Source organism: Prionailurus viverrinus, chromosome C2 (genome assembly GCF_022837055.1).
Source record: "Prionailurus viverrinus isolate Anna chromosome C2, UM_Priviv_1.0, whole genome shotgun sequence".
Classification (NCBI taxonomy): Eukaryota; Metazoa; Chordata; class Mammalia; order Carnivora; family Felidae; genus Prionailurus; species Prionailurus viverrinus.
Genome location: NC_062569.1, coordinates 63,461,627 through 63,474,141, shown reverse-complemented (window position 1 = coordinate 63,474,141; position 12,515 = coordinate 63,461,627). Strand labels below are relative to the sequence as shown.

Genomic DNA, 12,515 nt, shown 5'->3' with positions numbered 1-12,515 from the left:
AAAAACAAAAAACAATAAACATTTTAGTCACCACTTTCTGGATACAAAAGCAATCCTACCCACTCGGCACTATTCACATATAAACATTCCAATTTATACTTAAAAAAAAAAAAAAAAACACTTTACAATTCCTAGACTTATCTCCAATAATAAACTTTGCTTTTAGATGATACTCTAGTTTTTAATTATAGTAGCAGATTAATATTATGACCCTTAATTAAATCCAAATGACATATATTGATGAACTAAAGAAATCCAGATAATATCCTCAACATATACTGGTAGGATTTCCAAAGTCTCTCCAAAAATTACATTAAATTTTTTTTTAATATGTGGAAAAATTATTTTTAAAAACAGAATTTAGAAAAAGCTATAAGAGGTAAATTTTTAGATTGTGGTATTTATTCCTAAAACAGTATGCATCCAAAGGACTAGCAGATTGGTAAACTTAACAGACTATTCTAATGATGTGCTTACACAAGAAATAAAAGATAATATATATTAAATATACATTACTTTGTACAAGCCCAACATAAATCATTAGCAACCTTACTAAACACATGACTGAATACACAGCTAAGCAATAACTCCTTAGGAATAAACTGGATATACCTGTCAGGGCCTTTTTGCTGTGTTATTATAATACTAAGGCATTCAAGTGGTCAATAAATGATTTCAGAAGGACACAAAGACACCCTACCACACAGCTGCCAACAACTCTTACTGAAAGAAACTGAATCTCTCACTGAAGGATCAAGTTTCCTCAGTACTTCCAACATGTTGTGAATGAGCGTTTCAACAACTGAAAGAGGAATAGTGTTACAAGGTAGCAAATAGCTACTTAAGAGATTTTAAGGCTCAATCTTGTGCCTCACTTCATTGTAATTATTAGAATTAATCAACCTAATGCAAAACTGAAACAATATGATCTAAGCACCTCCACTAAATTACCAAACCCAGACAGATCTTCTGGAGATATAGCAATGTCTGCTGCTCCCCCACACTGAAACACACCACCTATTGCACAAAGCCAATTTTAAGTTTAAATAAGTGCTCAAAGATGCTCACAGGAAAAGCAAAGGCTCACGTTTTTATAATGTGCAACTATTATCTTAAATCCTTTATGGAAATAAAGCCATGTGAAGTTAGTAGTATGATACCACTCCCTTCACAATGTGAAGGAAAAGGAGCAAACTGATATAAGTCCTGTTAAGTTCCTACTTGTAAAATAATAAAAAATAATAATAATAAGTTTATTTATTTAAGTAATCTCTACACCCAATGTGGGGTGCGAACCCACGACCCTGAGATCAAGAGTCATGTGTTCCTCCGAGTTGAGCCAGCCAGACACCCCTAAAAATAAAAATTTTTATACTGGAATTTTACAGAGACCAATTCATTTAATATGACAATAACTTAGCAATCTCCATGTCACATACATCTTTTCACTAAAATATCTGTATAAATCTAAGGTTTTGCTTTTCCAGCCCATTTCAACATATATGCTTTTTCAAAAAATGTTTATTTTTGAGAGAGAGAGAGAGAGAGAGAGAGAGAGAGAGGGAGAGAGAGAGAATGAGTGGGGGAGGGGCAGAGAGAGAAGGGGACAGAGGATCCAAAGCAGGCTCCACGCTGACAGCAGTGAGCCCAATGTAGGGCTGGAAGAACCCACAAACCCACAAACCATAAGATCATGACCTGAGCCAAAGTCGGTCGCTCAACCTACTGAGCCACCCAGGGGCCCCCCAGCATATGTGCTTTTTAAAAAAATTATGATGGTGCCTTCCCCACTCACGGTCTGTCACTTAAAAATAAGTAAACATTAATAAAAAAATTTTTTTAATTATGATCTCTGTGGCACCTGGGTGTCTCAGTTGGTTAAGCGTCCAATTTTCTCTCAGGTCATGATGTCGTAGTTCATGGGTTCCAGCCTGGTGTGGGGCTCTGTACTGACAGCTCAGGGCCTGGGGCCCGCTTCAGATTCTGTCTCCCTCTCTCTGCCTCTCCCTCACTCGCACTGTGTCTCTTTCTCTCTCAAAAATAAACATTAAAAAAAATAAAAATAAAAAATTATGATCTCAGATCATTTTGGCCTTCAATTAATGTATGTTGAGAATATCAAAATGAAGATGAATTCTTTAATGTAGATTAATTTTACTATATGCAATGTAGTCTATTTTTTATTTTACTCTACTTCATTTTTTTAATGTCGGTGACCCACTAAATTGATTTCGTAACCCTCCTGGCCCTCAACTGGGGTTCTCAAGAGATAAGCCCAAATGCCCCAAGGCATCCACTGTATGCAATGAATTAACTTCACTTCAAAGCTTTGAGAATGGTAGTATACACCATCTTTGGGAGAAATGATGAAACCATCACTCAGATCATTTTCTGTAGGGCTTAAATCTCCTTTCTTGAAACCCCAGATGAAAAGGGCTGCGTGAGTGACAAACTGCAATTTGAAAAACCTTGCTCTAAATGAACAATCCTAGAATTGGTCCACAAGTATTATTTCAACAACTAGTCTTGTATTAATAATAACACTTGTGCACTGTGCATTTGCACAGATTTACAAAGGATTACATGTGTAATGGAATAAACTCCAGTGTTAATTATCATCTATGTTGAAATTATGAATTACAAAATTTTGTTTTCTTCTTTGCACTTGTTTAGGATTTACTACAGTGGGCCTATATTGCTTTCATAACCACACCAAAAACAACAACAAAAACACTTTTAATGTGGAATAAAAGCCCTAGTGTTACCAAAATGATCTTTAGTGAGCCTCTAAACTTTCATATTCCTTGTCCCCATAAGATAAACAAAATACGCACTTTTAGGGCTATTTGAAATCTCAAAACAAATTCAATACCACAAGTAAAAACAAAATTTTGCTTTGCTTTAAAACTAAGCCTCTTTTTCTCCTCAAAAATCACTGGTAACTTTATAGGGCTAGTTAAGACTGTTCATTCAGTTATTCAAACCTTTATTAAACATCTACCACATTCTAGATTCAAAAACTAGAAGATAAAGTCCTGCCCTAAGTAGCCTCCATTTAGTCTTTATGTACATATTTCTGTGACCCACTTCTAAGTCTAGAAATCAGTATGAGTTTTAAAGTAATTTATATCTTTCTATTCATTCCTTTTTCTGCCTAGCATGGTACTGTAATACTTAATTTAGTGAATGAAGCAAGCTTCACCTTAAGAAAAGACTTAGAATTTAATTATATATCTTCTTTTTGCTTTTCACAGTCTAATAAAATCCTTAAGTTATTTTAAGTATATGAACCCTCATTAGACCAAAATTCTGCATGTGGACAAAATACAGTTTCCAGTCATTACTAAAGCTATTCCCAAACTAGTTCTATCTCTTTACTTGAACAAAATGAGTTTTGCTCCACACTTTCCTTTCCCAGAATACTAAAGGAATTGAAATTAACCCAATTCTTGATTACTTCCTTGTTCTCCCAGTGGCATAAATTACAATGTATGCATAGCTATGAGAACACTGCTGGCTGCCTACACAGTGATTCAAGTATACCCTTTTTCTTCTTCCCTGAAGTTTCTTAATTTTTTCCCATTTATCAGATCAAAAAGAATAAAGTTGTAACTTATCACCAGCCTTTTTAAAAATGTTAATACTTATAAATGTTTTACAATTTTTTTAATGGTAAAAACGAATATAGGCTCTGTATTTCCTAAACCATAAGGGGGCACTATTCCCAAAGCCATTCTAAAGATTTCATTGAAATGTCCTTATAATTCTTACAATAGACCTGTTTTGTATGTTCTTCTTGCATACTTCATTTTTAGTAAGTAAACAAAATATCCAACTAGTATAACAGCTGTGTACAAATAACTAAGAGTGGGATACATTTGAACCCATTACTCAGTTATCTCATTTGTGTTAGAAATGTCTTCACATAATTCCAGGTAAGTCAAGAAGATGTTTGGGGAAAGGAAAAGTCCCCAAATACATATTAGTAAATGTTTTAATAATAGTTTGAAGTACCATCCTACATTTCTAGACTCTTCCAAAATGCTCTGGCTTCCATTCTCTCACTCTACAGTTTATTTGCAAATCACAGGTGTTCATTTACAGATCAAACCATTATTTTACCCAAAAACTCCAAACATTCTAAAATATAATGCAGTGTGTTGTTCTTCAAAAATGTATTCAGTTTAAAAAAAGATTTCAGGGGCGCCTGGGTGGCGCAGTCGGTTAAGCATCCGACTTCAGCCAGGTCACGATCTCATGGTCTGTGAGTTCGAGCCCCGCGTCGGGCTCTGGGCTGATGGCTCAGAGCCTGGAGCCTGTTTCCGATTCTGTGTCTCCCTCTCTCTCTGCCCCTCCCCCGTTCATGCTCTGTCTCTCTCTGTCCCAAAAATAAATAAATGCTGAAAAAAAAAAAAAAAATTAAAAAAAGATTTCATTGACTGCCTCTGATGCACCAAGCACTAAACTACATTCTGGGAAAACAGGAAAAAGGGTCTCTAAACTCATGAAGTCAATTATTAATTTCAGAAAAGTAGACAAAAATATTCACTCTTGTCGTGCATATGAACACAAATACTTCATCTGATTCTAACCTTACCCCCACTTGATCAAAATTTATGCTAATCGCAAAATACAAACTATATCACTGATGTAACAAATTACCACCAAATTGGCCACAATTATTACTGAAACACATTTTGTCTCAACACTACTCTCTGTAGTTGCCCATTTTCTCTAGTGTATTTCCTTACCTTATTGGACTAAGAAATGCACTTCCTAAACAGAAAAAAAAACAGTTTTCAAGATAGAATTTTTTTGTACTATTATTATTCCAATGACTTCTGCAAAAATGAGGAACTGAAAGGAAAATGCAAAACTAAAAATAGTAAAATGTTTAACAGGCTTTAAAAAAAAAAGTTTAAATTGATATCTTTAGGTTATTTATGTGCATCATAATCTATTTTTTTCCTAAGCAGAGTAAATACCATATTATTATTTACCTAAGAGTAGTCAATTCTGAATGTTAAAAAATCTACATTTTAAGTGTTTTTTTTTTTTTAATATAAGGGCATACACCATTTCTAACTTAAAGATTTTCTGTCACATTTTGTAAGAGTAAAGAACCACCTATCACTACAAGTGGGCTTTTCCAATGTGCTTGAAAATAATCTTAAACATCACCCTTCAAATTTTATTTACAAATGATCAATTTGCTTAGCAACCTTTTTTCCATAGACAAAAATGTAAGAGCAACTAAATCAGAATTAGATCAAATAAATAATACAACAGCCATATTCCTAACAAAAAGCATAAAAAGTTCAGGCGATACGAAGAAATAAATTGCTTAAGAACATCATTTTACAAAGCCACCTAGGCAGATCTAAAACCAGTTGTATTTCTTGTCCTGACCTGAGTAAGAAAGGCTTCAAAATAAACCGTTAGTTTCTACACAGAGCCAGTTCTTCACTTAGAACACTGACCTTATAACACTTACTTCTCCCATCTAAATATAGCTACTAACTATGCAAATTAAATGGAGCTATTAGTTATGCAAATAGTTAGGTGATCATTACTAATATAATTTCCAACCTTGGAAATAACAGTTGCTACATTTCAAACAATTGCCTTTTGAGTTTCATAATTTTGGTTTTTTAATCTAAAACAATACTTTAACTAAATTAACTATGTATAAACGTATTGAACTACGTTAGTATTCACATTAAACATAAGGTTCTTTACATAAAATATTAATATATTTAGTTTACTCTTCTATGTAAAAAAAAAAAAAGAAAAGCAAGCCTGTATTGACTTCTTCAAATGAGCTTCCTCTGGGTCTATTTGGTTTGTTTGGCAACCAACTCACTGACTCACAGGAGATAATAAAAAACGTTCCCCAGTCAAGGATATCTCCTAGCACCCCCTCCCTGTTAAGGACCTTAGTATAAAATTCAAGTTAACACAGAGTTTACGAACCATTACACTAAGGAAAATTGATAAGAAGTTAATGTTTCTCAAAATTCAGTAGTAGTTTGTACTACAAAGTTTGCTTTAGGGAAAAGCAGTGAAAATTACTAGACTTCAAGTCAGAAGAACTGCATTCAGCGCCTCATTCTACCACCCACCAGTTATACAACCAGAACATGTGACCCATCTGGGACTGGTTTCTCATCTAAGAAACCTTGCTCACAGACCTTCAAAAAAGTCTTCAGGACTAAATTTTCAAAATATGGAGTGATAAGCATAACAAAACAACCACTCAAGTATGTATTACATGTGAACCCCAAAGTCTTCTTTCTTAAAGATTTCATTGCTAGAAATTTTCTTAAATTCCCTTACATTGCTTACAATTCACATAAAATTGGAAACAATACCAAAATGAAACCAAAAACATTATAGTAAATCCTGCAAAAAGATAACAGCCAAAAGGTGAGGGAAAAAAATCTCACACCTCCCCCCCCCCAAAAAAATGAATTCAAATTAATCATTTCTGAGACAATAAAGGACTACATTCAGATGAAGAATGGTTTCAATTTTGCCTAAACCCTAGCACATACAGTTTCAGTTAAGTAAATTCATCACCTTTTTCTTTCTAATCTTTATCATGGTTCTCAGATGTTTTTGCTCACAAGTACAGAAGAGGAACTTCAGGCAAAGGAGTTTATCCCAAAAACGCTTATGTCAGAGCAATGAAGACTGGAGTAAGAATATCTAGCAAATAATGTGGTCACCTATGGACATGTAAGGGTAGGGCTCTAATTAGCATTGAGCAAGATATCATAAATATCAAAAGGAGCATTCCACATTTTGAGAATACAGATCATCCTCCAAGCACAAGCTTCAGCATGGGACCAATCCAGCTGTAAGCAAGTCCAGTAATTTGAGAAGTGGCTTGAAGTCAATCCTCCTTCAAAATCAGTCAATAACTGCACATGAACAATATAAACTTATCTAGTAGCCACAGGCAAGGAATTTCAGAGTGCTGACCCTTTGGAAGCAGCAAGTAGCAAACTACCCTGAATTAAGAGTCTAAAATTATCTTCTTGAGCTTCAGAAGGAAATCACAGTTTTAAAACTCAACTGTAACTAAATTTCCTTCAAAACCTTAAAGGTACCATAATTAAGCACACGACACCAAAAATCTTAGATTCAAGCCCAAGCTCTAATGTTGCTGTGAATAAGCTGCGGTCATTTAATACGCTTCACTCATTTCTTCTGTGAAGTAGGAAAGGTAGAGATTATTTCAAGAAATAAAAACTAATAGTGGAAAACTTAGATTCTTAAGATGAAACATGGCCAATCTTTCATTGTACAACTCAAATAAAATTATATATGTGAAACTGCTCAAAAACAATGCTTGCCACAATGTAAGTGTTAAATAGTGCTAGCTATTATACTAACTTTAATCAAGTAAAAAATATATTTAACAACCAAATCAACAAGCTGGATATTTAATAACCCAAATCTTGTTTATTACCCAGGCATTCAGGCTCTCAGAATGAAGACCTTAGTTTAGCCTAGCAGATATTGCAGTGGGAAAAATAGTAAGATCTCTTTGCTGACAGGTTTTTATATTAGTATTTATTTAGCCTAAAATAATCTATTTATTCTAGCTGTCACAATTTTTTTAAGTTATTTCTTTCTTTTAAAAAAACCTCTTACCAGAATCACAAATTCTTCCGATAAACCTGTCTTTTCCATTTATTCCGAATATTGATCAAACCTGAATATCCAGGGATAAAAACAATGTCAGAAATCCTAGATCTACCTTGGAAAAATGCTGTTTGAAGCCCACAACCAGAATTGTTTTGGCCAGCCATTATACCATTTGCAAATGGAAATAACACCAAAGTGTAAATTATCTGGAGTCCTAGGACAACAACAGATCTAGTCATCAAAAAGCAGGATGTGTGAAAAAGAAAGAGATCATGACTTGACAAAGAAGCCCCAAATCCTCCACACCCTGTCTATATAATCTTGGGAAAGCCACTTGATCTGAGCCTCATTCTCTTTATCTGTAGAATGGGAATAATCCTACTTCTTGCACTAGGCTGTTTGAAAGATGAAATGAACACACACACAGGAAAGCGCTTTATAGCCTAAAACGTGTGATACAAACATAACACATTACAAAGACCAGTATTTTTTGTTGTTGCATGAGCAGTAACAGTTTCTTAACATCGCACAGGTTAAGTAAGTCTAAATATAGACTTTTGATTTCAAAGTAAACCAGTGCCATTATTTAAAATTACTATTAAAAAAAAAAAAAACTTGCCTTAGATTGAGTCCTTTTTCCATTTCTCATGCTAAATTTCTCCTTCATTTCTTCTAATATTATCTTCAGTTTCTTTTCTTCAGGTGTCCCTAAGTATTTCTGGTTCACATGAAGATAGCAATGCCATTTGGCTGACTCAAAGCCCCAGTGGCAAGTCCTTTTGTCAGGTGATCTGTGAGAATGCATCACAAATGTCTGGGGCGCAAACATTCCACAGCACTCCAGACATTGAATACATGGAGCATCAGGCTGAACATAAAACTGGGGTGCAAACAGACCCTGACATTTGCCCAAGCATTCATGTTCCACTTCAAAGGCACTGCCAGTTTCCTTTAACTGGGCCAATGAGTTTTTAGCAGGAAGTACACTACCATTTTGAGGAAAAGTGCGTGGCCGCAATAAAGCATTACATAGTCTTTGTGCATCAGTTAATGTGATCAACCCACAGGATGGGGCATTGAATGGAAGTATTCCCAGGACCTTTAAGATATGAAGCTGGTCTGAAGTACACCGTGAACAATAGATGTACAATTCGTCACACACCGTATTTATTTGCTGGAGTGAAAATTCTCGGAGAACAGAATTTAAGACTTGAGGCAAACAGAGTCTCTTTTCTCCTCCAACCTGAAAACAAGAAATAGACTCCCCTTCCAACACAGTCTGTGTGAGTTCTGTGGAGCTATCAGAAGGGATGAACAGTGGACCAGGAAGAACCTGAGGAGATGGAAGAGGCAGAAATACAGTAGGTGACATGCTTTCTTGGGAATACCGAGCAGAAAATGCTGCTGGTCCACCCAGAGAGCTCTGACTACTTAAATGAAATTGTGCCAAAGTGTGTTTCAAACTGGGATTTAAATGTAAAGGTTCTGGCACAGAGGCACAGGTTCGCTTGACGTGCTCCCCATCGGTTTCCATTGGCACTTCATAGTCCTCCAAGTGTTCCTTCTTTACTGTTGGCATCTTGTTTATCATCATTTTTCCATTTGTAGGAACGTCTGTCATCATTTTTTTCACTGGAGGGCCGCAATCATCTCCCATCCCATTCAGTTTTTTATTTGAGCCCTGAACCAAGGAAAAATTTGTCTGTAGATTTTCCATTGCTAAAAACTGTGGTGTTAAATAAGTAAGTCTGAAATTTGCATTGTTATTTAGTCACTCATTCCAAGAGAGAAGCAATGTGTATCAATACTTATAGTAGCTTACTCTCACAGAAAACTTAAATTTCCAAAGAGAAATCTCCCTAAATTACTCAAGAGATTTTACAATTTTATTTGGTTCTGCTTATACTCTAGTATAATTTCACTGCTAGTGCTATAAAATTTCTTCTTTTGTCCCTAATAATAAAGAATATAATTTTGAGAGGCACACCTCTGAGGAAGCCTTTTTTCTTAACTCTTCAAATAGATGCATTAAAAGAAACTTATCAATTCTCTCAATTCGGAATGTCCAGATTCAGTGCAATGGTTTGGTCTGGTTTGGAGCAAAACATGTGAAAAGTTTATGCAATTACTTGTGTCATAAAACCTAGACACAAATATAAATCAAAATGTTGCACCCAAATTTAGTTTTTGGCACCAAGGACACCAAAAAAGGAAAAGAAAACAGTATCTTCTCTAAAAGTGATGATCTGTTGGTCTGTGTTGACCAACTGAAGGTTTGTAGAAATCCTCAAAAACGGTTAAGAAGAGCCTCTGACTCCACTTGAACTTCTACAGTTAAAAATGATATCTAAAGAAAAATTGCCCAGTTATCTTCATGGATTACTGTTCATTCTTCTTTTAATTAATCTGGAAGAGAAGAGCAGTGAGGGAGAGTTATACTTGAATTTGCTCAGAGGCCAAAGGGTCAGTTTGAAACTAGTTTCTTAATCTTATACTGAGTTCACTTTACCAAAGGTGACACTTGAGCGATTTCTTTAAATCTAACACCAGTTAACTAGAAGAACGTCATTTAAACAGGAAAATAATTTGTAGAATGGGTAAAGGGAGCAATAACATCCCTGAAAAGGGAATAGAAGAACCTTAAATAGATCATCTCACCTAAAACTAAGTACCAGAGTCTTTCCCAGTTATGCCATTTCAACTATAATAATCCATTACTTCATCTCTTCATTTTAAAAAATGCCAGTTTCATCCAAGAAAATCAGATACGTGCTAACATATCTACCATATGTACCTAACTTACAATTTTAAGGGCATTAATTCACCCAGTCAGTGTACGCTATTTTTTCTGGAATGACTGTAGGCAAAAATTAACTTTCCCTTTAAAAGGTTAGTGCATTTGCTTAATGGAAGCCAAAAGCTATAGACTCCACTCCTGGGAATCTCCATCCTTAACAAGACTAATTCCGGACAAAAAACACAAGGCAGACAGACCTCACAAAGAATGCAAATGGAGGAAGAGGAGAAAAGAAAAGATTCTTCTTCCACTTCCTTCTTGAGAGGACACCCAAAAGAAATCCAATAAATAAAAATGTTTGCCTCCCAAACTCTCAGCAGTTTCCCTTAAAAGAGACCCAAAGGGTTACGGACCCAGGCCACTAACCAATGTTCTGACTTTCGCCCACCACAGAAACATCTCAGCCAACGCAGACCGAGAAAGAGGGCAGGAGGCATGACCTACAATGGGGGAGCCCCCCCAAACTGTGAAATCCTCGGCCCACGCAAATCCACCCACCCATCACAAACCCGAGGGGGAGGGCGGAGTGGCGGACAGGGGAGCCGGGACGCCTTGGGCTGCGCAAGGGGAGAGTGGGAAGTGGAAAAAGAGGAGTCCCCCAACCCCCACCCAAGGTCTCGGGACAACCCCAAGTGCCCTCCCAATACTGCCCCACTGCGGGGGCCGCGGGGAGGACTGTGGAAATCCCCCCCCCGTACCCTCGCCCCAGGAAGTTCTCGGGTGTTACCCCAGCACCCCTAAGGCTGCACCTCCCCCGCCTCCCCGGGGCCAGAAAGGAGAAGGGTCTGCGGGCGGGTGGGGCGCCTAGCCGGGATCTCCGCGCCGCTGGGCGCCGACAGACGCCCGGGGCATCCCCGAGGAGCGCAGACGGGCGGCTGGGGAAGGGTGGGGGGAGTGACGGGCGTCCAGGTCTCCGGGGTCCCGACGGCTCCGGTCAAGTGCAGCGCCATTCCAGCCTAGGGTCAGCGACGCTTGATCCGCCGTGGGACACCCGCCCTGCGCCCCCCGTGGCCCCGACCCCACCCGGGACGCGCGCATCCGGACCCCCGACTTCGGCCTCCGCGCCCGAGGTAGCTCGACGAGCTTTGTTAACTCCCCACTATCCACGGCACCGCCGTCGGGCTGCCCCAAGGCCGCGCGCCCCTTGCCGCCCGCCGCGCCCGCCGCGTCCTCACCACGAGCCGGGGCCGCACCTGTGCCAGCCGCCGCCGCTCGCCCGCTCCCTTCGGCTGTGCCGGCGCCGCTCCGAACCCCACACACATCGCTACACACAGCCCTCTGACGTCACCGAGCCCTCGGCCCGCCCACGTCACTGCGGAGACACACGGCTTCCCGCAGACGCCGCCGCCGTCTCCGGCCGCCCGGGGGAGAGCGAGGGCGGCGGGGAGGGGGAGGGGAAGGGAACGGAGCCAGCGGCGGCACCGCGCGCGCGGGCCCGCCGGCGTCGCTGCCACCGCCCCCTCGCGACTCCCAGCCCCTCGGGGACGCGCGCGCCGTCTGGCCTATTGTGGCTCCTCGGGGCTCCCCCCTCGCCCCGTCGCCTCGCGCGCGCGCGCGCCCCTCCCCCCCCCCAGGCGCGCGCCCGGCGCTCCTGGCCTCGCGCGCCGTCTGGGCGGCTGGCGCACGGCGCTGTCTGCGGTGCACCCGGCGCAGACAGGATGTTCCCTCCCCGCCCCACCCCCACTGCCGCCCTCCCTCCTTCCTTCCTCGAGTCGCCCAGCCGGCTGTCTGGGGCCGCCACCGCCCCGCCCCCGCCCCACCCGCTGCTCTGTGGTGACGGGCCAGACCCGGGGGCGCCCTGGCCGCTCCGCTGCCGCGCGACTGGGAGAGAGGGGGCAGGGCGGCCGCGCGGTGCACTGTGCGCGACCCCAGCAGCCGGCAGGGCGGAGGCAGGGCCCGCCCGGCAGAGCGCCGCCGCCCGAGGTCAGGCACGGGCGACCCTCCCCCCGCGAGGCCGCAGCTGGGCCGCCCCGCCCCGGAGGCAGCCGGGTGGCGGCCGCCCTGCAGCGCCCCCGGTGTGGGCCCCGCTCCCCGGGGCGCGCCGGGGCTGCCCCCCGCCCCCACG

General features: G+C 40.6%; 1 protein-coding gene across 2 annotated transcripts in view; it reads right to left on the bottom strand.

Moving 5' to 3' along the window:
* Positions 1–11,881, bottom strand: part of SKIL (SKI like proto-oncogene) — a 29,402-nt gene extending 17,521 nt beyond the window's left edge. Inside the window, exons 1-2 of one of the 2 annotated variants that reach the window (XM_047875611.1) lie at positions 11,626–11,881; positions 8,273–10,059 (exon numbers count right to left, since the gene is read on the bottom strand). In XM_047875611.1, the coding sequence (XP_047731567.1) occupies positions 8,273–9,370 (1,098 nt within the window). In that variant the 5' untranslated portion in view covers positions 9,371–10,059; positions 11,626–11,881. The remainder of the gene's footprint in view (positions 1–8,272; positions 10,060–11,625) is intronic. The other variant, XM_047875610.1, reaches the window with a different exon arrangement.
* Between the last annotated feature and the right edge of the window lie 634 nt (positions 11,882–12,515).